This window comes from Salmo salar, chromosome ssa12 (genome assembly GCF_905237065.1).
Source record: "Salmo salar chromosome ssa12, Ssal_v3.1, whole genome shotgun sequence".
In the NCBI taxonomy this organism is placed as follows: Eukaryota; Metazoa; Chordata; class Actinopteri; order Salmoniformes; family Salmonidae; genus Salmo; species Salmo salar.
In genome coordinates, this window is record NC_059453.1 from 30962395 (window position 1) to 30990387 (window position 27993).

Sequence of the window (27993 nt, forward strand, 5' to 3'; positions counted from 1 at the left end):
GCGTGCCTGCAAATGTCGTGCGACGACGGCTTGTGGGAGCAACGCAACGCAGTGTCCTGACTGGAACAGGCTAGGCCGCATTCCCCGTGCGCATTCACTCACATTTTGTGATCTGTTGTCCCAGGCACACACAAAGAAGAGCTTGCTGCACTGTATTGTTTTCATCCTGTTAACGACGGCACTATCAATTGCCCTCATCATACACAGCAAACCACCAGGGGGATAGGCTGCGGTCCAGCGCTGCGTGGGCGAGTGTGTGTGATGGTAAGAGCGCTAACAGCCCCGTGTGGCCTCTAACTTCCACCTGCTCTAGTTTTCCCTTTGACATGCTTGTTAGGTCTCACCTGGTTTCACATTTTGGTCTGGTGGATGTGTGGGTGCAACCTTTCTCACCTCTCTCTCGTCCCTGTCCGAATAGACTGTCCTAGGACTCTCTCTACTAGTATGCACTTGTTATGGACCAAAGCCAAAACCACAGCCCTGGCAAGCTCTGGGGGAATCACTTCAATGAGAGAACATTATTTTCGCCCATGAAGTGTTTCCATGGTGATATTGTACTATAGACTCTAGACAGACACAGTGTTTGTAGCAGGTTTAAGTGTGACCTCATATTAATGATCCCTAGATCCGGTCTGTGAATGGTACAATGCAGGCGTGGCTGTTTACACAGAAAGGAAGAGAAATCCTTTATTGATCCAACAAGTAAATCCCAAAGTCATCTGCTGCCTTTATCACATAATGAGGTAGATTGGGAGTGCAAAGGACTGGAAAGGACTTGAAAGTGCCTTCTCTGAGGGAGAGAGAGAGAGAGAGAGACGAATAGAGATGACTATGAGTTGTGTTACCTTAACTCACATTCCAAACACCCTGTCAGAGCGGCTTAAACTGTATGTTTTATTGTGCTTTTTCCGTCAGACGTTCACCGGCTTCTTTAGATGCCGCACCCATACCTTAACTACCTTAAGCATACGTCTTATCTGATTACCTCACCTGACTTAAAGCTTGTATTGTTATGACTTATGTGCTGGTGCCAAAATGTCTAAGATCTTGGTTAGATGAATTGATAATGGAAATAACACCCTCACATTACTTGAGGTAAGTCATAAAAAAAGTCAGTGAAAGACTGAAAGAAAGCTTGATGGTTGCCATGACGAATCAACACACATTTGGTATCTCCGATACAAGTAGAACATCGTTGTCAACTTCAAGAGGATGAAAAAGTTGTGACCTGCGAGAATGTCTGGTAAATGATCTCACTTGCCCCCCCCAGACAGACAAACACACACACACACACACACACACACACACACACACACACACACACACACACACACACACACACACACACACACACACACACACACACACAAAACAGGCCAATGAGAGGGTAGTGGTAGTCAAGGGAGGAATTGAGCAACCCATGTGACACAGCACAAAGTTCAGTGCTTATTACAGGCTGTTGATCTGATGAGTCAGTGGATAGACATTCGTCTCTCGTTATTAATTATTAGTAGATACTAGATATGTTGTTTACACACACACACACACACACACATACGCAAACACACACAAACACAGACATACTCACACAAACAGAGAGTGTTGTCGCAGTGTGTGCCTGAACTTTCCCTCCACACAGGGCTCAGTAATCCTAGATCAGAGAACACAAAGGGCCTCAGAGCGCTGGTGATGTAAGCAACAGTGTGTCCAGCGAGTGAGCGCTTTGCTTTACCCCAGCACTCACCCCTACAGCACTGCTGCAGGCTGTGTTCAGGGCGGAAAGAACAGGGACAGTACCACTGGCCCTGTCATGGCTGACCCCATGACAGCTGGCACATAGTTGGTGCGATAGTGAGACTAGCCCTAACCCTACCATTCCTATCTGATCTGTCACAGACAGGGGACCGTCTCTGACCTGGGACCCAGTGGGAAAGTGAAAGTTGTTGAAGCAGTGGAGAAGAATGTGGTCCAGCTCCGTCTGGGAGAGGAGGATCAGGAGCAGCTCGCTGCAGTGACCAGGGGCTACTGAGACTGGTGCTTATCTTACCGCTGCCAACACACGGTGCTGCCTAACCTAGAGAGATAGGGAGAGAGAGAGAGAGAGAGAGAGGGGGAAAGAGAGAGGGAGAAAGAGAAAGGGACGCCACATTACCTCACAGGTGAGTATTACTGGGTAAATATTTACCCAGTAACCACCTCATGGGTCCGTAATCTCACCAGTATCGGTGGCAGGCAGGGTACCGCCTGCCAAAGTTGCAAGTGGGTAGAAGAGACTGTGGTGTGGACGTATGCTGCAATAGTAGTGAAAGAGTTTTTGGATACCATAAGTAGTTATCGTATGTTTGGATTGACACTTTGTATCAGACACTCTCCTGAGTTGGCGAGGCTATAAGTGTTTGATAGCACCCCTGAGAGGACTCTGTGTGTGTTTTTTGGGTGTACACTGCATAGGAGCACCATGGATTTGCTGCAGGACTCTCGGTGGACAATGCAGGGCCTCAACAGCCGTCTGAAGGGCTTCCTGGAGCAGGTAAACAAGCTGCAAAAGGCAAACTTGCATCTGGAGGGCCAGATTGCATACTGGGGCCTAAAGAACGCTCCACACCCCCAGGAATGGACCCAGCAGGAAAGGACTGTGGATGATCTCCGTGCCCAGGTGAGACTGGCATCTATTACCTTTTTAATTGGTCCAAACATTGAGCCCTGAGGGACCCCAACTCATTAAACAGTGTTTTTTGTTATGTCCACCGACAGTACCTTTGTTTGCCAGTGATTATGCTGAGGTATTGTAATGCCTAGATCTGTTTGAGCTGGTGTGTTCTGGCCATACAGTAGCTAGTAGGACTGAGTTTTAGAGTCTAGCTTGTACTGTATATTATCCATATAATTTTTTACCAGAGTAGAGCAAAGCAGACGATATGTCTCTGGAAATAGCTGGCAAAGCATCTTTACTTCAAAGGTGTTTTCTTGCGTGCAGGGTTTTGGCTTTGACACAGATACAGCACTGACTGAGCAAACCAGTTATTAATGATTTTCAGTCCTAGCGATGATTACACTTAATAGCAGTCAAATTAAAACCGACATTAGACAAAGTGGGTCCTACCAAGACAATGTCAACTGTTCCAGAGGGTGAGAAGTAGTGTCATACTGTATGTCAGGACATTTGGAAACAAGCCATCCCTTCATTGTCACACTCAAGAATGTGGATCCTTTTATTTGTTTAAAGGCCATTGCCCTAGTAGACCATTAACACGGGCTGCTGTAATTGTCAGCTCGCTCGCATGAGCTGATTGGAGGTTTTGCAACCGCTCCTTGATATATGGTCTCTGAATGTGAATGGAGACAAAGGCAAAGAAAGCACCAAGATCTGACCTATTAGCATTGAAGCCAACGGGAGGGTTGACTTTTATGCCCAATTTCACTTTCAGTGAGAGTGTTGCGTAAAATATGAGTGATTGCCAATCCATTGATCAATATAAAGATCCATCATGCATAGCAGCACTGATACGATATCTGCAGGCTTTACCATGTGAGAACATGTCATGTACAAATGTACATATGTAGGACATTTCCTCACACTTTCGCCTGGACTAATACCTGGAATGTTGACTTCTATGGAACCCAGGACTCCCTGGAAAACAGTGGCATTTGTTACTGAGTGGACTATCCTGGCTAAATAAATCAAATCAAATGAAAAATGTATGACTTGACATACGCATAACTGATAACGTTCTTCAAATCTTCCTTTGACATGAATTCATGATTTATAGTAACAGTCTTTGTTATGTGCATCTTCCTCAAGTCCGGTTTCAGTTCTAGACTACTGTTATTGTTGTGGGTTTAGGTTTTAAGACCTGGCGCCACCCTCATTCTTTTTAGAAGCATTGAATAACAAGTCATAATAAGGAATACTGGTACCCGTGTATAGAGCTAAGATATCATTACTCATTGTGTATTTATTCCCTGTGTAATTATTTTTATATTTCTCTGTTCATTGTTGGGAAGGGCCTGTAAGTAAATATTTCACTGTTGGTGTACACCTGTTATTTACAAAACGTGACAAATGCAATTTTATGTGATTTCATTTGAAATCAATCAATTAATGTTCAGTTGGAGAAGTGCCCTGTTGGAAGAAAAAGTGCTGATATCTGGTTTGTACTTTCTCATGGCTATGAATCAACACAGTCAGAGATGAATAACTGGCAGAGCTAAGATAATTGAACGGGTAATTACAATGAAAATATGATTATAATCTTTGAGGCACTTCTGTGAGCAAAAACACAATTGTCCAAGTTATTCCTGGTTTTCCTCCTTCAAAATGGGTGTGTTTGTCTTGAGTAAGCATTGTGATATTGTGATTGGCAAAGGAAGAGTCAGCATTGAAACTCAAAATGGCCCTAGGTTATACTGTAAACATTTCCATATCAAAGATGCAAGGGATTTTGGATAACATTAGTTTAAGTTTCATGTACTTACATTGCAGTTAACGCCAAACATTTAGGGTTTTTGAGGTCAAGTACTAGAATTACTGTGAGAGGCTCCTTGGCTTTAATATCTGTGCCACAGCTGCTTCAGGCCTTGTCTTAATGAACCCAAATCGTGGGACGTCATCGTGTAATAAAACGGACTCACTGAGCTGGTGGCAATCTGACAAGCATGAACAGGCAGAATATTATTATGCAGTCTTTTAAATGAATGTGAAGTGGATCAACCTCAAGTGATCTTTTTCTCTCAGAATAAAGAGTAATTCCAACTGGCTTGTCTAAATTGATAAAAGGGATACTTTGGGATTATGGCAATGAGGCCCTTTATCTACTTCCCCAGAGTCAGATGAAATCGTGGATACCATTGTTATGTCTCTGGGTCCAGTATGAAGGAAGTTAGAGGTAGTTTCCTGAGTCAATGCTAACTAGCGTTAGTGCAATGACTGGAAGTCTATGGGTATCTGCTAGCATGCTGGTAAATACCCATAGACTTCCAGCCATTGCTCTAACGCTAGTTAGCGTTGGCTCGCAAAACTACCTCTAACTTCCTTCATACTGGACACAGAGACATAACAATGGTATCCACGATTTCATCTGACTCTGGGGAAGTAGATACAGGGCCTCATTGCCATAATCCCAAAGTATCCCTTTATCTTATTCTTATCTCTGTTCCAACTTCCTTTCTTTGATGAACTTTCAAAGGCTTCTATCTTGTGCTAGTGTATTAGCCTTGTCCCATACTCTATGTGCTATAGCCAACTCTTCCATTGGTCAATGTCATGCCACACAGTATGAGATGAGGCTAGTGTAATTCAAGGAAGAGAAACCTTTATTACAAGTTGTTCTATTGTGATAAGCCTCACCCACATGTTTTCACATTTTGAGAAAGACCCCGTTTGATGCAGCACCTGGTAATGTGAATTTCCAGTGTACTGAGGTGTATTCGTATGTGATTTCATGTTTCATTGTGTTTTTTTCTACCTGTTGGGCCAATGACATTACATGGATCAACAAGATTGAACACATTCTGAAATCGATCATGTTTTTCACGCATCTTATTCACTTCCTTGCTATTTTGTCTTGTGTGTTGACTGTGTTTTGGTTCTGTAGGTTGGTAAACTGCTGATGGAGAATGCAGAGCTGGTGCTGCAGTCTGACCACATGATGTCCAGGGCTTCTACCATCCAGGCCAGGTCAGTAGTGTTTGGGACAATCTAGGTGAAGCCTAGAATACTATACTAATACAGTAACACATACCCTCATAGTATTTATTTTCATCATATCTAAAGAAAATACAGATATACCATAGCAGTTGTGAATGCCTTCTGGAAACATCTATTTTAAGAGCAAAAATCCATCAAATCCTACACCTACTATTAGTATAATACTAACAACCAATTTCAGTCTATAACACTTTAAATGCACCTCTTGAATAACAATCATATATTTAATTTTCCCTTGCAGCGATACTTTATCTCTTCTCTACTGTAGCAGCAGTACAGTCCACACTTTGTTATAACTAGGATAGTTCCCACTCCTGTTCAACAACCTGCATACAAATCACAGCCTGGCTGTGTTGTGCCTGGTCGGCACTTTCCCATCTGTATTGATGCAGAGTGACACACCAGCCCCTCTGCTACTGCCAGAGATCTGCGTCCCAAATGGCACCCTAATTCTTATTTAGAGCAATACTTTTGACCAGGGGCCATCAGGGTACCCATAGGGTGTGGTCAAAATTTGTGCACTAAATAGGGAATAGGGTCCCATTTGGGACGCGGCTGGAGATCCATTAACCCCTGAAAGGCAAGGGAGGGCAACAACATGCAGGCAGCTATGAACTATGAATACACACCTCCTCTATTTATATACTGTGTCCTGCTGGCCTTACCTGGGCCACTGTCACGATGTTGTCTGCAACTCTGTGTCACAAGGTTTATACTGTATTTAAAAAATATTTATATATTATTTGTGAACTTTTTGACATTTTACTGCATTGTTAGGAGCTAGTAACATAAGCATTTTGCTGCCCCCGCTATAACAATTGCTAAACTGTGTACGCAACCAATAAACTTTGATTTGATGTCTGTAACTTTAGCATCTGTTGGAAAGTGAGGACTATTGCAACTACTGAATGACTGTTGCAAGATGTTTTTCCTACTGTATGATAAGGTCTTTTATATGATTGGGTTAGATCTGATGAAGGGTCACTAAAACACATGGGAGCATAGATTGCAGTGTGCAGTCTATTTACCTTTACCTGAAAACACTTTTATATCTTAAAACCTTTTACTGCAATGGGCTAAATCAGGGTCACACAGAGTGTTTCTTGGTAGTCTTAAACAAATCTACTTTGAAACAAAAGTATACACCTCACACACATGGTTATGGGCTTAAGAAAAAAGAAAACACCTGTACCATGTCAGATATATGAAATGTATTCCATTTTGAGTTTGCATCCCAATATTACAATTTATATGCATCACAGAAGACTGAAATATAACAAAACCATTTGACATACTGTAGAAACACTGGATTTACGTCAGTTTTTTTTTAATTACTTGATTAAGTAAGACATTTTGAAAAATATGAATAACATTTCAGCCATGAGACCAAAGAGGGTGCTTTGAGTCATTGACTGAAGGAAAGGGCTAGGCACCTGCTTAGATACAATGGATGTGCGGCTGTAACATTTCCATATACTGTGTCACGGTGTTTACCTACTGTACAGTCGTGGCCAAAAGTTTTGAGAATGACACAAATATTAATTTCCACAAAGTTTGCTGCTTCAGTGTCTTTAGATATTTTTGTCAGATGTTACTATGGAATACTGAAGTATAATTACAAGCATTTCATAAGTGTCAAAGGCTTTTACTGACAATTACATGAAGTTGATGCAAAGAGTCAATATTTGCAGTGTTGACCCTTCTTTTTCAAGACCTCTGCAATCCGCCCTGGCATGCTGTCAATTAACTTCTGGGCCACATCCTGACTGATGGCAGCCTATTCATGCATAATCAATGCTTGGAGTTTGTCAGAATTTGTGGGGTTTTGTTTGTCCACCCGCCTCTTGAGGATTGAACACAAGTTCTCAATGGGATTAAGGTTTGGGGAGTTTCCTGGCCATGGACCCAACATATCAATGTTTTGTTCCCTGAGCCACTTAGTTATCACTTTTGCCTTATGGCAAGGTGCTCCATCATGCTGGAAAAGGCATTGTTCGTCACCAAACTGTTCCTAGATGGTTGGGAGACGTTGCTCTCGGAGGATGTGTTGGTACCATTCTTTATTCATGGCTGTGTGGTTAGGCAAAATTGTGAGTGAGCCCACTGCCTTGGCTGAGAAGCAACCCCACACATGAATGATCTCAGGATGCTTTATTGTTGGCATGACACAGGACTGACGATAGAGCTCACCTTGTCTTCTCTGGACAAGCTTTTTTCCGGATGCACCAAACAATCGAAAGGGGATTCATCAGAGAAAATGATTTACCCCAGTCCTCAGCAGTCCAATCCCTGTACCTTTTGCAAAATATCAGTCTGTCAATTATGTTTTTCCTGGAGAGAAGTGGCTTCTTTGCTGCCCTTCTTGACACCAGGCCATCCTCCAAAAGTCTTCGCCTCACTGTGTGTGCAGATGCACTCACACCTACCTGCTGCCATTCCTGAGCAAGCTCTGTACTGGTGGTGCCCCGATCCCACAGCTGAATCAACTTTAGGAGACGGTCCTGGCACTTGCTGGACTTTCTTGGGTGCCCTGAAGCCTTCTTCACAACAATTGAACCGCTCTCCTTGAAGTTCTTGATGATCCGATAAATGGTTGATTTAGGTGCAATCTTACTGGCAGCAATATCCTTGCCTGTGAAGCGCTTTTTGTGCAAAGTAATGATGATGGCACGTGTTTCCTTGCAGGTAACCATGATTGACAGAGGAAGAACAATGATTCCAACCATCACCCTCCTTTTGAAGCTTCCAGTCTGTTATTCGAACTCAATTAGCATGACAGAGTGATCTCCAGCCTTGTCCTCGTTAACACTCACACCTGTGTTAACGAGAGAATCAATGACATGATGTCAGCTGGTCCTTTTGTGGCAGGGCTGAAATGCAGTGGAAATGTTTTGGGGGGATTCAGTTCATTTGCATGGCAAAGAGGGACTTTGCAATTAATTGCAATTCATCTGATCACTCTTCATAACATTCTGAAGTATATGCAAATCGCCATCATACAAACTGAGGCAGCAGACTTTGTGAAAATTAATATTTGTGTCATTCTCAAAACTTTTGGCCACGACTGTACATGCACAGTATGTGTAGCTGTTTCACCAGCCATGTAAAGTACCCTGACTAGTTGACCCAGAGTAGGGAACATTCAGTAGACCTACATTGAAAAACACTTCCCTATGTAACCATCACCACCTCTTGGTAAAGTGTAGGCCTATAGCCACTTTGCATAGACCACTGTGGTCAAGGCTAATTACTAGTCAATATCGCCGACTGAAACATGGTAACAGGAACTACCTGTCCAGTAACAAACACACATTTTTCTTCAGTTTTCCCATTTCAAAAAGTTTTAAAAATTTTTCTATTGAGTGCTCTAATGAACACAACCCAGTTAATAAGATGAGATGTGTTCTGTGTCCTGTCATAGATGTGAGTTGGAAGAGAGGCAGACCAAGTGTCTGGAGCAACAGGTGGCTCTGCTGAGGGAGAACAAGACGAGGGTGGAGCATACCAATGTGCAGCTGGAGGCGGAACTACACAACTCCATGACAGAGCTGCAGGACATGCACCAGGACTATGTGGTACGGTCTTGTGCCAGTGTCCGTGCGGTTCCGTACACCTGCATTCGTTCAGTAAAAACATCCGTAAAAGGTTGAATAAATACTTTTACATTAGTTTGTAAGATAGCCTTGACTTTTGCCTATTTACGGTATTACAAAAGTAACATTGAATTGTGTTTGGTTGACAACGCAACCAAATACCAACATTTAAATGAGATGTGTCTAATGCTTGGATCATTTCATCTGAGCCACTGCCCACTGGGCACACCATGTCATTTAAACATGGATATTTGGGTAATATTTGGTTGAGACGTTGATCAGTGAGATTACAACCTATACTCACCCACTCAAAAAGACAGACAAAAGTTAGTTGAATTTCCAATGTGTTATCATTATGCTTTCAACCATATAAAAGCACAACCAAATTCCAATGAAAAAAACATATCTGTTTTTTGGTTTAGTTGTCACGAAATATCTCTCACTTCACTTTCAACCCTTTGAGGTTACATCAAAGTTAAAATGCACACTTTATATAATTACATAAGAAGAAATGTATAGTTGCAGTAACCTCAAAATGTGGCCATGGATGTGTTACTCATTTTAAGGTTGAACGTTACATTAGTTTGTAAGATAGCCTATCTGAGTCACTGGCTTAATCATTCTTCAACTTGAGTTGGAGACATGAGTCCAACATAATTTGTTAACATGTCGCCTATTGTATTTAAAAATAATATTGAATTGTGTTTGGTTTTTAACGCAACCAAATATCAACATTTGAAGGAGATTTATCTGTTGCTTGGATAGTTCCATCTGTGCCAATGACTTAGTCTGGCTTTAATTCCAGTTTGTCTCCAAATGAATAATTGGTATGTTGGATTCATGTCTGCATCTCAACCAAAAATCTAAGTTAAAAAATAGGACTGAATCAAAACAAACTTTGATTAATGGGCATTTAAAGGTTGGTTTGTTTTGATTCAGTCATTTTCTTTAACTTTGATTTTTGGTTGAGATGCAGACGTGAATCCAACTTATCAATGATTCATTTGTAGACAAAATGGAATAAAAGTCAAACTAAATCAGTGGCACAGATGGAACTATCCAAGCAGAAGATACATCTCCTTCAAATGTTGATATTTGGTTGTGTTGACAACCAAAAACATTCCAATATCACTAAATATCATTACATTTGAAATCAACCAGAGCTTGAAGCCATTGGACTATTTTATTTTCTATTTTAATTTCTGGGTTGAATTGAAACAATAACTATTGATGAATATCATAGCTAAGCAGGGCTGGGCTTGCGAGACCAAACGGTAGCTGTAGATATATACATTCTCCAGTAGGAGGTGCTGCCCAGCCTAAGTTACAAATGCAACACATTTTATACAAGGTTTGTCTATGTTGAAATTTGGTTACCATGGTTACATAATCCTGTGGTTGAAGTTTCACCCTCAAAACAACATATTACGTTGATTTCTTTTTTCAAATCCAATGTATTTCCCACGTAGATTCCGCATCACAACATGTTGAAAAATGACATTGAAACAACGTTGATTCAACCAATTTGTGCCCTGTGGGAAGTGACTCTGGCAGGGGTTATCCAACTCTATGTCTTGTTCCAGTTAGGAGGAAATCCGTTAACTTTTTACTGATCAGCATCCAGTGTGTTTGCACAGTATACTCCACCTTTGAAAATTCCCATTGTCTCATTCTTTTTTTAATGTTTATGTGCGGAGGGGAGAGAAAGGTGAGACAAAAAAGAGAGAGAAAGAGAGAAGGAAGAGAGAGAGACATTAGAGAGGTGAGAGAAGAGAGAGATAGAAAGAGAGAGAGAAGAGAAAGAGAGAAGAGAGAGAAAGCAAGAGAAAGAAAAGAGAGCGAGACAGAAGAAATGTGAAACAAGAGAGAAAGAGAGAGAGAAAGACACAAGAAAGCTACTGTAAAGAAAGAACAACGTCTCAGAACACCTTCTCCTTATTAGCCCATTAACCAGAAGAATGCCTACTCCTGTTTTCTCGCACCTCCCCTATTGATCTCAGTGGAAAGGCGTGTTAGGTTTCACACCATCCTTTCCCTTTCAATGCTTTCCTGTCATCCTCCCACCCTTCTCTCTCTCTTTCTCTTTTACTAACCCCTTTTTATTCCTGCTGACTAATACTCCCCTTCCCTTCCTCCACTCAGGTCTTTACGGGATCCAGCTTCTCTCTCCCATGCACGCACGCACACACGCACACACGCACACACACACACACACACACACACACACACACACACACACACACACACACACACACACACACACACACACACACACACACACACACACACACACACACACACACACACACACACTGTCCCAGACTCACAGGCTCAGGCTCAATAACAGAGTCTACCCCTCCCCTGCATTGCGTGTGTCTGCTCTCACACTGTTCTCTCTCTCTCTTGCTCTCTTCCTCTGCCCTCGTTCTCTCTCTGTTCCTTTTTCTCCTTCTCTCTCAGATCCATCACCTCTCGCTGTCACACACACACTCTTGTATACTCTCTTACATTCATATATCTCCCTGTCTCTCTCTCCCTCTTCTCTCTCCCTCTCTCTGGTTGGTTCATTGTGCAGGCAGCCCGTGCTCTGCAGCAGCAGCAGGCCGACTCCTGTAATGCGCTGCTAGTGACGGCCACAGCGTGGGAGGAGGATGGCACAGGGATGGAGCTCTCCCAGCTCCTCGACCGAATCAGGACGCAGTGCGACCGCCTCAGCCTCACCGGCCTAAATCAAGTCCCAGATGACCGACACCCCGGCCTGGCCGCCGCCCCAAATCAAACTCCATGCTCCGCTGCCGGGCCGAGCCGTTTCGGAGCCACACTCAGACCCCGAGCCCATGGAGGATCTCTCCCACAGGTACGCAGTGTCTCACTGCCTTTGTCCCTCCCCCTGTCTTAATTTCCTTCCTTCCATCCATCCCTCTCTCTGTCTTTCCTTTCATCCTCCCTTGGCTCCCTGCCACCTAGTCACACCCTGATCATAGCTCTATCTCTGCTGTTTCCAGGCAACGCAGTGATATGTGGGAAGATAAGAAGAGTTGGTTTGTTTTGATTTGTTGTACTGAATTGGTGTCGGAGCTCTGAGGTGGTCTGAGGTCTGAAATGGGTTGTTTACCTCTCTCCCTCTTTCTCTCTCCTTCCCTCTTTATCCTCATCACAGCCCTACCCACACAGAAAGGTGCCCCATAGACAATCCATTACCTCCAAAGAAGAGATCAACTTTTACTACGATATTGAAACGCCGCTCCTCTTTAGATATTGATACGTCGTAAACCACAACCGCAGCATTGTAATACATCACTTGTAACGGGCCTCTCTGATCTGCTTCCTGCTATGTCCTTATAAGGCATCAGCTGAGGACAGGATTCTTTTCAGTCTTTGAAATAGGAGCATTTGGATTTCAGTTGAAAAGGATAACTTGCAATTGGCTTGTAGCATATAGCCATCTTCCATAGCTGTTGGTTTCGATCACATCGGATGGGGACAGTATTTCAGGCTTTGAAATAGTAGCATTTTGATTTCAGGGAATATGATATATTTAGCAAATGACCTATAGCTTTCTCTCATAGCTATGTTGTTTTCAACAATAACGCAGCCCGTCTAGTCAGTTTCGCTTATTACCCATGAGATTATTTTTCCGCTCATATTTCAGGTTTTGAAATAGGAGCATTTCGGTTTCAGTGGAAATAGGGGGAAAAGAATGAGTCACTCATCATGGCTGTGTTGTTTCCGTCTGGTCAGTTTTACCGTCTGTGGCACACTGGCTGCATCCAAATTGGCACCTTATTCCTTAGTTAGTGCACTACTTTTGACCAGGGCCCATAGGGCTCCGATAGGGCTCTGGTCTAAAGTAGTGCAATGTTTAGAGAATAGGGTTCCATTTGGGATGCAGCCAGGGACTTTGATGTGACAGGCGTGATTAAGCATCTTGGCCCATGGCTGCAGGCAGGCAGCGACTGGTACTTAAGCAGCGTCTGCTCTACAGAATGACTTTGTTTGTTGCCCTCCTAGTTAGAGGGCCCTTTATGTCAGAGTGGACTGGAGTCTGGAGTGGAATACAGCCCTGTTACAGCCTGGTTCCAGATCTGTCGGGGAAGCAGAGTTGGCTAAAGCACATACAGTGCATTCGGAAAGTATTCAGACCCCTTGACTTTTTCGCCATTTTGTTACGTTACAGCCTAATTCTAAATTAGAATACATTTTTTTTAAATCCTCATCAATCTACACACAATAACCCATAATGACAAAGCAAAAACAGGTTTTTTGAAAATGTTGCAAATGTATTTGAATTGAGCTCAGGTGCATCCTGTTTCAATTGATCATCCTTGAGATATTTCTACAACTTGATTGGAGTCCAACTGTGGTATATTCAATTGATTGGACATGATTAGGAAAGGCACATATCTGTCTATATAAGGTCCCACAGTTGACAGTGCATGACAAAGCAAAACCAAGCCATGAGGTCGAAAGAATTGTCTGTAGAGCTCCGAGACAGGATTGTGTCGAGGCACAGATCTGGGGAAGATACTCCTCAGTAAAAAGCACATGAAAGCCCACTTGGAGTTTTCCAAAAGGCACCTAAAGACTCTCAGACCATGAGAAACAAGATTCTCTGGTCTGATGAAACCAAGATTGAAACTCTTTGGCCTGAATGCCAAGCGTCACGTCTGGAGGAAACCTGGCACCATCCCTACGGTGAAACATGGTGGTGGCAGCATCATGCTGTGGGGATGTCTTTCAGAGGCAGGGACTGGGAGACTAGTCAGGACCAAGGGAAAGATGAACGGAGCAAAGTACAGAGATATCCTTGATGAAAACCTGCTCCACAGCGCTCAGGACCTCAGACTGGGGCGAAGGTTCACCTTCCAACAGGACAACGACCCTAAGCACACAGCCAAGACAACGGAGGAGTGGCTTCGGGACAAGTCTCTGAATGTCCTTGATTGGCCCAGCCAGAGCCCAAACTTGAACCCGATTGAACATTTCTGGAGAGACCTGAAAATAGCTGTGCAGTGACGCTCCCCATCCAACCTGACAGAGCTTGAGAGGATCTGTCAGGTTGGATCAAATACAGGTGTGCCAAGCTTGTAGCATCATACCCAAGAAAGCTCAAGGCAGTAACCGAAGGTGCATCAACAAAGTACTGAGTAAATGTCTGAATACATAGGTAAATGTCATATTTAAGTTTCAAAATCGAAAAACCAGTTTTTGCTTTGTCATTATGGGGTATTGTGTGTAGATTGATGAGGACATTTTCTTTAATCCATTTTAGAATAGGGCCTGAATGGGGGTCTGAATACTTTCCGAATGCACTGTACATACTGTATGGGACAAATTAACTAGCTATTATGTTATGCTTCTTACTGTAAAATGACTGGTTAAGGTTAAACACTTACAATAATTGCCCCTAATACGTTCTTGTTTACATGGTAATTACAGAGTAATAGTACGATGTCTACAGGTTCGAGGAATCCACTGAGCACAATCGTCAGTTTCATGTTTAACTAACAAACTTGATTCAACATGTTTGTGCCCTGTGGGAATCTGTGGGGAAAATGATTACAGGTAGATTTATAAAGGTGTGAAGCCTATTTGTGTACCAGATAGTTCATCAGTTCGTGTTAACGCCTCGGGTGTCAGATTACCCTCATTGACCTGTCCCATATGTGCCCGGAATCCTCTGGCTCTGTGCCAATGTGTGTGGGTACCAGTTTTTATGAGTGTGTGTGTGTCCCTGAGTTCCATGTGAACTGTTCCTGTTTGTGTGTGTGTCAGCATCTATCTCCATCAGAACTTTATTTTTGTGATCTTCCATGTGAATGATGTGTGTAGGTGCGTGCATGCGTACTTGCGTGCGCACGTGGAGGTGTGTGTGTGTGTGTTATATGACTTCCTTCTCTCTCCCCCAGCTCAATGCAGAAGACGCAGCATGGGCCCAGGTGAACCTCGGAGGGACTGCCCTGAGGGAGGCGCGGGCAGAGCTAGCCGAGGCCAGGAAACAGTGGCACTGCCTGCAGGTGGAGATCGAGTCCCTACATGCTCTGGTGAGCACACACACACATGCACAGACACACCACTGTAGCCTCAGCATTGCGGCAGACACATACAGTACTTTCCTGTCTCATAATGGATCAGTAGAGTTTGGAGAGCATTCATCTTTATTGATTCTGAAACACTATTGGTGATTCTCTCACTCTTGTTCTCTTGCCTCTTCCCCCTCTACCCCGTCCCCTCTCACTCTCTCTTCTGTTCCACCTTCTGTGTCATCCTCTCATCACCTTTTGTCCCTATCCACCCTCTCCTCTATCATATTCCCTCTTTCCCCTCTACGCTGCCCTCCCTCTCCATCGCTGTGCTCCACCTTCTTCATCCACTCTCTGCTCTCTCTCCCCCTCTCCATTTTTACAATTATTTAATCTCTCTGATCCTGCTATTTCTCTCTCTCCTCCATCCCCTCTCCCCTCTCCCCACCTCTCCCCTCTCCTCTCCCCTCTCTCATCCATCTCCTCTCCTCTCTCCTCCATCTTCTTTCCTCTCTCTCCTTTCCCCTCTCTCCTCTCCTCCATCTCCTCTCCCCTCTTTCCTCTCCCCTCTCCTCTCCCCTCCATCTCCTCTCCTCTCCCCTCCATCTCCTCTCCCATCCATCTCCTCTCCACTCTCTCCTCCATCTCCTCTCTCATCTCCCCTCTCTCCTCTCTCCTCTCCATCTCCTCTCTCCTCCATCTCCTCTCCCCTCTCTCCTGCAACTACTCTCCCCTCTCTCCTCCATCTCCTCTCTACTCCATCTCCTCTCCCCTCTTCTTTCCCATCTCCCCTCTCTCCTCTCTAATCTCCCCTCCATCTCCTCTCCACTCTCTCCACTCTCTCCTCCATCCCCTCTCCCCTCTCTCGTCCATCTACTCTCCCCTCTCCCCTCTCTCCTCCAACTCCTCTCCACTCTCTCCTTCATCTGCTCTCCCCTCTCTCCTCTATCTCCTCTGCCCTCTCCCCTCTATCGCCTCTCCCCTCTCTCCTCCATCTCCTCTCCCCTCTCTCCCCTCTCCTCTGCCCTCTCTTCTCCATCTCCTCTCCCCTCTCTTCTCCATCTCCTCTGCCCTTTCTCTCCCTTTTCACCTGCTCCCTATCTCCTCTCTCTGTCCCACATAATTTTCTCCTGTCTACCCTCTCTCCCCCGTCCTTCCCTTCCCCAGGAGAAAGGTCTAGAGAGTTCCCTCCACCACACCAAGCGTCAGTACTCCAGCCAGCTGCAGGGCCTGTCAGAGGTCATCCAAGGCCTGGAGGGCGAGCTGGAGCAGGTGAGGGGCGGCCTGGCCACGCAGCAAGAGCGCCACGGTCAGCTGCTCAATACCAAGATGAGGCTGGAGAAAGAGATCGCCACCTACAGGCGCCTGCTGGAGCGCGAGGAGGGCAGGTGAGGGGGCTAACGGTCACAGACAGGGGCTGTATGGGCCCTCAACAAAAATGTTGCACTAAAAAAGAAATTGGATGCCATTTGGGACAGATCCTGGGGCAGATGTAACAGAGGAGGTTTGGTGAACTACATGGGGATGAGTAACCTTTCCTGAGATTTGACATGTGTAACCCCCAGAGCAAAAGGCTTTACTCTAGAATGGAGCAGCTGAGCTAGATTCGATTTCTGGTCAATTACACAGACATAGATGCTCACAGATGAATACACACTTACTAAGGGTGAGGTAGCTGATATAAAGTATAACGTTATATTGTGATATTAAACAGTTTCAAGCTACAGGGCATATTCACAGCAATGAGCTGGCAGGTCTTCATCCTAAACCGTAAACCTGAACTATAAATAAGAACCATAAAGCGCTGAGAGGTATAGAATTGCATGACCCGAAATGAACTTCTGCATTAAGAATGAAGATGGCTGAAATTAACAGGCAGGATAAGCTTTCGTACAACATTAAAATGTCCAAACAGAAATTGTATCACAGTGAAGTTCTTAACGAGACAGTGAAGGAACTTTAAGGTATTTTGCTAGAGAAACTTTTTGAGGGTACTATACATTTTAAAGAAAAGGGATCGAAAGTGAAGGTTGTGAATCATTAGTCAGTATGAGAAAGATGATCTCAGGATATGTGAGGACATGAGGAAGGGTGGAAACCCTTTTAAGTTGCATGAACTCTCCTTCAGTTTTTAAACGAAATGAAGATGCCCCAGTTGCTTTTAACAGAACATGAAAACATGCTATAAAAACTCTCCCATGAGCGTTCCACGCCTATAATGATCCATCTTTTGTTTCCCATGCACATTCAGACAGTCAAAACCTCATCAAAAAAGCACCACCTTGTTCCCAAACATTTCCAATGAAATTAAACATCCAAAACCATCCAAAAGGAGCTTAAAGGATGAAGTTAACTTAAAAAAGGATTCTTCTTATTTTATCCCTTTTGTTTCTCTGTCAAAACAGCTACATTTACTTGTCGAGTCTGTCTCTTTTGTTGAGGAGTGTGACAGATGACTTTCTTTACTGTTGCAGCTTAAAGCCTTATCTGCATAGAGAATCAAAAATAATTGCAGGTTGAGACAAATATGTTCTGGCGATGACTCAATATAATAGTGAATCTGTTGGTTACTGGAAATTCACCAGACTTGTGTTAATGTACACTGAGTATACATAACATTAAGAACACCTGCTCTTTCCATGACATAGTCTGACCAGGTGAATCCAGGTGAAAGCTATGATCTCTTGTTGATGTCACATGTTAAATCCACTTCAATCAGTGTAGATGAAGGAGAGGAGACAGGTTAAATAAGGATTTTTAAACCTTGAGTGGGGTATGGTAGTAGGTGCCAGATTTGTGTCAAGAACTGCAACGCTGCTGGATTTTTCACGCTCAACAGTTTCACGAATCAAGAATGGTCCACCACCCAAAGGACATCCAGCCAACTTGACACAACTGTGAGGGAGTGCCCTTAATGTTTTGTACACTCAGTGTATTTACCTACCTACAGTACAGGCAGACAGACAGACAGCCATGCAGGAAGGCAGACAGGCAGGATGACAGGCAGGCAGACAGACAGGCAGGAAAACAGGCAGACATGCAGGAAGACAGGCAGACACATTTCTCTGCATTGTGTGTACAGATATAAGACAGTTTTAAACTGCCAGCTGTTCTGTACCAGACATTCCCACATTCACCTCATGGCTTTCATTCACTCAGATCTTTAATGTCGTTTCCTCTTAACATTTATTAGGGAAGATTCCATTCAATTTACAGGCCTAAAGATAATACTCAATTATCATCACTGAGGCATTCACAGGCTGGTCACACGAATGCATTCAAGCACAGACAGTTCCCGGCCATTATGTTTGTACATCGCAGATCTGTCCGCACACTCACCCCAGCAGGCCTCATAATTATGTTTTTATTACCTCCTTTTATTTATCTGGGAGGTGCCCAGCATTATCTAGTTTTATGACCATCCAGGTTGAGAAAGATGACGCTCGATGATGCATCCTAGATCTTCTCCCAGTCTATTGGATTTATATCTATATTCTCAGAAGATCACAATGCACTTGCTCAACTCAAGATGACAGGCTCTGTATTGTATCAATCTGCTCTGTCATATCATGATTCGGATGTGCTGACCACACTATAAGATATCCTTCCGCCACGCAATTTCTTTGAGTGCACAGAAATGGCTATAGTTATCCATCAAATATGTAGACAGCATCTGAGACAGCTGCCGAAGGAGTGTCCCACCACACAGATTCCATTGAGTCCTACTCACCATGTTTTCTCATCTATTCACAGGTACCCAGGTGGGCGTAACGGACCGGCCATGGGGCTGCAGCGCTGGAGGGGCCCCAAAAGAGAGCCAGGCCCCATAGGGGAGGAGCCCAAAGAGAATGGAGTGGAGGAGAACGGCCTCAGTGACCCCGCGGTGACCCCTGAGGAGCCACTGTCCGAGCCCCTGCCTGAGAGACCTCAGCGGTGGTCTGTGACAGAGAACGGCCTGAGGAAGAGCCCTGCACTAACGCTGCATAGGCAACAGAGCCTGGTCATCCTTACAGGTGGGAGACGTGGTCAGATACATACACACACAGAATGGTATACACATATTCATGTTAAGGGTCATATACACACTCGTATACACACAATCAGGCAGGAGTACCATACACACACACATTCAGCATGCTAAATACACTATATATAAAAATATTTGTGGATTTGGATATTTCAGCCACATCCATTGCTGACAGGTACACAGCCATGCAATCTACATAGACAAACATTGGCAGTAGAATGGCCTTACTGAAGAGCTCAGTGACTTTCAAAGTGGCACCGTCATAGGATGCCACCTTTCCAACAAGTCAGTTCGTCAAATTGCTGCCCTGCTAGGGCTGCCCCGGTCAATTGTAAGTGCTGTTATTGTGAAGTGGAAACGTCTAGGAGCAACAACGGCTCAGCCGCGAAGTGGTAGAGAACACAAGCTCACAGAACGGGACCGCCGAGTGCTAAAGCGCATAGCGCATAAAAATTGTCTGACCTCGGTTGCAACACTCACTACCAAGTTCCAAACTGCCTCTGGATGCAACGTCAGCACAATAACTGTTAGTCGGGAGCTTCATGAAAATGGTTTCCATGGCCGAGCAGCCGCACACAAGCCTAAGATCGCCATGCACAATGCCAAGCGTTGGCTAGAGTGGTGTAAAGCTCGCCGCCATTGGACTCTGTAGCAGCAGAAACGCGTTCTCTGGAGTGAGGAATCCTGCTTCACCATCTAGCAGTCCTACGGACGAATCTGGGTTTGGCGGATGCCAGGAGAACGCTACCAGCCCCAATGCGTAGTGCAAACTGTAAAGTTTGGTGAATGAGGAATAATGGTCTGGGGCTGTATTCATGGCCCGGGCTAGGCCCCTTAGTTACAGTGAAGGGAAATCTTAACGCTACATTATTCAATGACATTCTAGACGATTCTGTGCTTCTAACTTTGGGGCAACAGTTTGGGGAAGGCCTTTTCCTGTTCCACTATGACAAAGCCCCCGTGCACAAAGTGAGGGTCGTAAAGAAATGGTTTGTCGAGATCGGTGTGGAAGAACTTGACTGGACTGCACAGAGCCCTGACCTCAACCCCATCGAACACCTTTGGGATGAATTGGAACACTGACTGTGAGCCAGGCCTAATCGCCCCAACATCCATGCCGACCTCAATAATGCTCTTGTGGCTGAATGGAAGCAAGTCCCCGCAGCAATGTTACAACTTCTAATGGAAAACCTTCCCAGAAGTGTGTTGGCTGTTTTGGCAGCAAAGGGGGAACCAACTCCATATTAATGCCCATGATTTTGGAATGAGATGTTCGACGAGCAGGCGTCCACATACTTTTGGTCATGTAGTGTATGTCTGTGCGACCAATCAAATTTGATTTGATTTGAGTATGTGTTTTATGTGCAGAGCCAGAGAGAGACAATGATTTGAGGATTTCCACAGTGAAGACCCAGGAGATCCTCCAAGGCAACGTGGTGAGGGAGAGTGCAGAGGGCACTGGTACCGTGGAGTAAGTATTTATCAGACCTAGGGCTGTTGCGGTGACCGTATTACCGCCACACTGGCGGTCACAAGTCATGAGGGCAGTCAAGTTCCACATGACCGTTTAGTCACGGTAATTAGGCTTCTCTAAGCTCTGATGCTGCTGATGGTCATTAGTAGCCTAACAAACTTGCTAACTGCCTGGTACTCCGCACTCTATAGTCCCTCTAATCACTCTGTCATCAATAAAAATGAGAGCCCATGAGCTCATGTTGCACAACATTTCTATAGGCTATGCAATTGTGTGAGAAAATAGAGTGATGGCCTCTATTAAAAAGATGATCCCATAAGCTTTCTACAGGCTTGACCTACTATATTTATTTCTCAACTTTCCTAATATTAAGCACATTGCTTCTCTTCACAACAGTATAGCCTACCTGGCTGGCATTAAAAAAATGACCACAGGAAAAGCGTCCTCCATTCGCTATTTAAGTGCACAGATAACATGTATTCTTTCCCCTGCCCGTTTCGACACAAGTGCATAATAATGGTCCATTCTGAATCAAAACAAATTTCACACATACACTACCGCTCAAAAGTTTGGGGTCACTTAGAAATGTCCATGTTTTTGAAAGAAAAGTTTAAAAAAAAATGTCCATTAAAATAACATCAAATTGATCAGAAATACAGTGTAGACATTGTTAATGTTGTAAATGACTATTGTAGCTGGAAACGGCTGATTTTTTATGGAATATCTACATAGGCGTACAGAGGCCCATTATCAGCAGCCATCACTCCTGTGTTCCAATGGCACATTGTGTTACCTAATCCAAGTTTAGCATTTTAAAAGGCTAATTGATCATTAGAAAACCCTTTTGCAATTATGTTAGCACAGCTGAAAACTGTTGTTCTGATTAAAGAAGCAATAAAACTGGCCTTTAGACTAGTTGAGTAGCTAGAACTTCAGCATTTGTGGGTTCGATTACAGGCTCAAAATGCCCAGAAACAAATAACTTTCTTCTGAAACTTGTCAGTCTATTCTTGTTCTAAGAAATGAAGGCTATTCCATGCAAAAAATTGCCAAGAAACTGAAGATCTCATACAGCGCTGTGTACTACTCCCTTCACAGAACAGAGCAAACAGTCTCTAACCAGAATAGAAAGAGGAATGGGAGGCCCCGGTGCACAAATGAGCAAGGCAGTTAACCCACTGTTCCTAGGCTGTCATTGAAAATAAGAATTTGTTCTTAACTGACTTGCCTAGTTAAATAAAGATAAAATAAAAATGTATTTTTATTTATTTTTTTATTTCACCTTTATTTAACCAGGTAGGCTAGTTGAGAAGTTCTCATTTGCAAATGCGACCTGGCCAAGATAAAGCATAGCAATTCGACACATACAACAACACAGAGTTACACATGGAATAAACAAAACATGCAGTCAATAATACAGTAGAACAAAAGAAAACAAAAAGTCTATATACAGTGAGTGCAGATGAGGTAAGATAAGGGAGTTAAGGCAATAAATAGGCCATGGTGGCGAAGTAATTACAATATTGCAATTAAACACTGGAATGGTAGATGTGCAGAAGATGAATGTACAAGTAGAGATACTGGGGTGCAAAGGAGCAAGATAAATAAATAAAAACAGTATGGGGATGAGGTAGGTAGATAGATGGGCTGTTTACCAATGGGCTATGTACAGGTGCAGTGATCTGTGAACTGCTATGACAGCTGGTGCTTAAAGCTAGTGAGGGAGATATGAGTCTCCAGCTTCAGAGATTTTTGCAGTTCGTTCCAGTCATTGGCAGCAGAGAACTGGAAGGAAAGACGACCAAAGGAAGAATTGGCTTTGGGGGTGACCAGTGAGATATACCTGCTGGAGCGCGTGCTACGAGTGGGTGCTGCTATGGTGACCAGTGAGCTGAGATAAGGCGGGGCTTTACCTAGCAGAGACTTGTAGATAACCTGTAGCCAGTGGGTTTGACGACAAGTATGAAGCGAGGGCCAGCCAACGAGAGCGTACAGGTCGCAATGGTGGGTAGAGGTATGGGGCTTTGGTGACAAAACGGATGGCACTGTGATAGACTGCATCCAGTTTGTTGAGTAGAGTGTTGGATGCTATTTTATAGATGACATCATCGAAGTCGAGGATCGGTAGGATGGTCAGTTTTACGAGGGTATGTTTGGCAGCATGAGTGAAGGATGCTTTGTTGCGATATAGGAAGCCGATTCTAGATTTAATTTTGGATTGGAGATGCTTAATGTGAGTCTGGAAGGAGAGTTTACAGTCTAACCAGACACCTAGGTATTTGTAGTTGTCCACGTATTCTAAGTCAGAGCCGTCCAGAGTAGTGATGCTGGACGGGCGAGCAGGTGTGGGCAGAGATCGATTGAATAGCATGTCTTTAGTTTTACTTGCGTTTAAGAGCAGTTGGAGGCCACGGACGGAGAGTTGTATGGCATTGAAGCTCGTCTGGAGGTTAGTTAACACAGTGTCCAAAGAGGGGCCAGAAGTATACAGAATGGTGTTGTCTGCGTAGAGGTGGATCAGAGAATCACCAGCAGCAAGAGCAACATCATTGGTGTATACAGAGAAGAGAGTCGGCCCGAGAATTGAACCCTGTGGCACCCCCATAGAGACTGCCAGAGGTCCGGACAACAGCCCTCCGATTTGACACACTGAACTCTATTAGACAAGTAGTTGGTAAACCAGGCGAGGCAATCATTTGAGAAACCAAGGCTGTCGAGTCTGCCAATAAGAATGTGGTGATTGACAGAGTCGAAAGCCTTGCCCATAGGCCTATATTTTGATAAGATTTGTATCAAAACTAAAGTGGCCAAATAACTTCTTAAAATTAAGCACATTAATCCACTTTACAAGGGGTGTAGAGCCTAACTGGCATACATAAGCAGCGAGTGAGTTTCAAGTTTGGGGAAGATAATTTACGCCATAAGAATGCACCTTAATAATGAAAGCATTACATGCATAATCGCATTTGCGGTCACTTTTGATATTGGTGTTTTCCCGCTAATGGAACATTCGCCCTTATAGCATTGCTGTGTTTATAATGTGAATAAACAGCCTAATAGTTTATCAACATTTTAAGCTAAACGTTCTGATCTGTTGCTTCAGCCACATTGCATAAAACAGTTTTTGTTGATGCTAGTGGTTGTATTAATTTGGAATCTATCACATTCCACAACTGTCCCAGACTATGTTTGCAATATTTCTTTATTGCACAGAATCGATAAGACTTTCGTACTATGGGGGATAGTAGATTGACATAGACCAGTGCTTTTGCTGTTCTTTAGGCCTACTAATCTTGTTGGCTGACAAAAAGTAAATGTGGACAGCTCTTCCAAGATCTTCAATATGCACCTTGGAATTTGACTTTTTTCAAATCATCATTAGAGTGGCGTCATGCAGCCTTACAACGTATTCAAAATCAACACATAGAGCCCAACGTTTGTAGAACAACTAAAGTTACGTTAATAACTCTAAATGAAGCATATACCTATTTCTTTGTTAACCGCTCAACACAGAATAGCTGCATGTGAGCACTTCCTCAAATCGTTTGGAGGAAATATCATTTATATTTTATTCAGCCTTGTTCTATTGTATTCTTCATACTATAAAATAATATAAAATAATGCCATGGAATTCTAAGCAAGTCTTGTCTGCTAAATGAACTAGTGTAGCCCACAGCTATATGGCATAGCCAGATCTGGGTCTAACATAAGGTCAACTCAGAGTTTGCTATTCTGTTCTTGTGAAATAGACAAAAAAAATCTTCATATCATGTTTATTTATACTTGTATAAAATAAAGAATGGGTTTATTTTTAAGGTGTAGGCTATATTACATGGATTTATTAGACTTTTTAAAAATGTAGATGTTCTAAAGGTCTGCATCAGTGGCTTGTAGGCTATGTGTGGAAGCCTGCAGATGCTAAATGTGTTTATGTTAATTAATGGTCAATTATCGTGAGAGCGGCAGTTATTTGGTTGACAAAATTTCGTCATCACCACATCCCTAATCAGACCTATTAATCGTGATCTTTGACCCAATGTCACCACCACACCTGCTTCAGACAGTGTGAAAAGTAATTGTGCCTTAGTGCCCAGAAAGTGTCAACTACAATGAAGGGAGCAGGGATGCTTTACTTATGATGTTTTCAAGAGACTATTATGGGATATGTTTTCAAACTGTCAAATGAGGTATTCTAAATATAATTCAGGACAAAGTGTTACCACTTTTGGTAGCAGCTGAACGCGTCTTTCACATGAACCACCTTTCCCTGTGTGTTGTCTTTGTTAGACTAATGATGACACCAATACACACACCCGCCCACAGGGAAGTACCTCTGCATGCCTAAGCCAGGAGTGATGAACAGCAGTTTATTCAGTTGCGAAATGTGGCATAAATTTGGCATGAGCTCTCGGTCTGGGGGTTGTTGGGAATCTTTCTCATTGAGAGACATTCCTTAATGAGCTCCATTAGATGTGGAGAGACACCGGCGTCTGTCATTCCTAAATTCTTTTTTTCACACATCTGGTGTTAAAACCACACGCCGTACCAACCGGGATGGGAATGGCCGCATAAATAGTTTTGCTTTCAGAGTCATCGTCGCCCAATTGTTTTACTAACTGTGTCATCTCGTAAACTTTCCTTGACTCTGAATTAGATAATTATCACAATTAACTGTTAACAAGGCATGTACAATCCTTGTGTGTGTTTGGGAAGGGTTCTCTGACTTATACCTGTAAAAGTCCCACCCATACAATCATATAGGACTAATCATCAGTTAGAGATATCATATTACAATTTACCCCGGGTTTACTGTGGCCAGGGTACAATTCACAACACCAGCGTTGTAAATGATTGTTTGTTTGATTGTTTCTATACATGTAGTCAACATTTCTAGTTGTAGTCTAGCATCTATTGCATTTTAAAACCTAACTCATTGTTTTCCCAAACCCCGCCCCACAGGACGGACAGGATCGACAAGGTGATTAAGCAGTGGGAGGGCTCCTTCTTCAAGGGGAACCCCAAGCTGCGGAAGAAGTCGGTGTCGCTACGATTCGACCTGCACATGGCGGCGGCGGATGAGGGCTGCGCCCAGACCAAGCAGGACAGCCTGCCCGACGTGGAGGTCCGCCTGGTGATGAAGAGGTCCCGCAGTATCCCCACCATCGCGGCAAATGTCGAAGCAACAGTATAGTCGAGGCAACAGTATACCTATCATTGATAGGTGATATCATCATAGAATTGCCTCCCTCATAAATGTTGTGATCTGGCAACAGCATCCCTACCCTTGACTGTGATATCACCATGAGATCAGCATTGCTTCCCATTGACGTAGGTTGAAGATGGGAAGGTTAAGACAATGAAGTAATTCCATGCGGAAGCTTTCGAATATATGGGACCGACTCCATTAACAACTATTAGCGCCATTGCTAACTAGCAACGCTGGTCCCATGAATTGCAGAGAGTTATGAAATATTATAAACTGGGTGGTTCAAGTCCTGAATGCTGATTGGCTGACAGCTGTGGCATATCAGACCATACACCGCGGCTACGTCAAAACATTTGTTTTTACTGCTCTAATTATGTTGGCAACCAGTTTATAATAGCAATAAGGCACCTCAGGATTTGTGGTATATGGCCAATATACCAGGGCTAAGGGCTGTGTGCAGGCACTCCGCGTTGCGCATAAGAACAGCCCTTAGCAACGGTATATTGACCATACACTACACCTCCTCGGGACTTATTGCTTAATTAGAATCCTCTTGTATTAACCTGTATATTTTTAACCTAGCCATTGACCAGTGTGGTATTGTCATGTCATCAAAGTTCCTGCAACTCCACTATCACCCAGAATCATCATTGTGACATCAGCATTACCAGCAGCCATTTTGCAACCCCCATGACCAAACCATCCTGGTGACATCCATACCAAACCACATTCATGAGGGGTTAATGTGCGATTCAGAAAAGTGAATGTCATTAATTTGATATATCAGCATTTCTCAATCATGTATAAAAGTAGAAAGTCATATTGCCTACTTACGATTTTGCCATCAAGGCAAATGTGACAACATGCCATGTTCAAGAGATTTGCCCTGTGGTCAATAATACATCATACCAGTATATAATACTCAGTTGTCACCACATTTAACAAATGTATAATCCAACCATCCCTCAGTAACAACTAACACTTTATACAGGTGGTGAAAAATATAAACATGGAAAAAGGCTGAGCCATCAGAGTTGTATGTGGCTTTCTACTGTGGACTATTTAAGAGTGGTTATTTTCTTCTCAATTCGCTGTGTGTAAAATGCTAATGGTTTTGCTATGCTGTCATGGATCAACCCAGCACTGACAGTTTGCCTAAGGCTGAAACCTGCTTTTTCCTTATAATGCTGTAAGTTAACTGTAGTCTATATATTATCTATATATGGACAATATGGCCACAGTCAAAACAAAGCAACGAAGGTAGAGATGTACAGTAAAAATAAATGCTATTTATTTCCCCCACACTGCTCACTGTGACCTGAAATTGCAGTGAGGCTTCTTCCTGGAGAGCAACCCTCCTGTAGGTTTTCGTTTCAACCCCAGTTGTAACTAACCTAATTCAGTTTATCAACCAGATAATTATTAGAATCAGGTGCGCTAGATTAGGATAAACGCGAAAACCTACAGGACGGTAGCACTCCAAAAATTGGAGAGCCCTGTTCTAATCTAACCTGCCACTTGTATCGCAGAGATATCCCCTGGTTTAGCCAGCAGGGGCCGGTATTTGTAAATAGTTGCTCTACAGTATATCCTGAATGCTTTATTTTGGTATTGTTGTGTCGTATACATAATATCTATATGACTGATTACACTCTATAAGACAATATCTTTATTTTTATTATTTTTTTGCTATGTTTTTGAGTTGGCACCAAATATATGACGCGAAAATAATACCATTGTCCGTTGCAGTTGGGTCCCTCCTGTGTACAAATGTTCAAAACAATTATCTTCTATGCAGTTCTTCGTGCGCTTGACTTGCTCTGCTTCGTGGAGTACTTGGGACTAAATCTTCTTTTCGTTTTTTGGAGCTCTTTAACATTAGAATGAAGAATTATGCTTTTATCTAACAATGTATTCATTTAAATAAAACACCAAAAACGCTGACTTTAGTGTTTTTTTTTTA

The 27993-nt window shown here is 43.4% G+C and overlaps 1 protein-coding gene across 4 annotated transcripts; it reads left to right on the forward strand.

Annotated features, from left to right (window-relative positions):
• The first annotated feature begins 95 nt into the window (after positions 1-95).
• On the forward strand, positions 96-27974 carry LOC106564956 (keratin, type I cytoskeletal 18-A). Of its 4 annotated transcripts, none has more exons than XM_014131510.2 (11): positions 96-264; positions 1897-2159; positions 2452-2656; positions 5595-5677; positions 9129-9282; positions 11876-12157; positions 15210-15344; positions 16491-16711; positions 19077-19336; positions 20719-20821; positions 25784-27974. In XM_014131510.2, the coding sequence occupies exons 3-11, from the start codon at positions 2459-2461 to the stop codon at positions 26013-26015; spliced, it is 1668 nt and encodes a 555-aa protein (XP_013986985.1). In that variant the 5' UTR covers positions 96-264; positions 1897-2159; positions 2452-2458; the 3' UTR covers positions 26016-27974. The 4 variants fall into 4 exon arrangements, with proteins under 4 accessions (XP_013986985.1, XP_013986986.1, XP_045547205.1 ...); XM_014131511.2 differs by having other exon boundaries at positions 1897-2034; XM_045691249.1 differs by lacking the exon at positions 96-264 and having other exon boundaries at positions 1626-2159.
• The last annotated feature ends 19 nt before the right edge of the window (positions 27975-27993 follow it).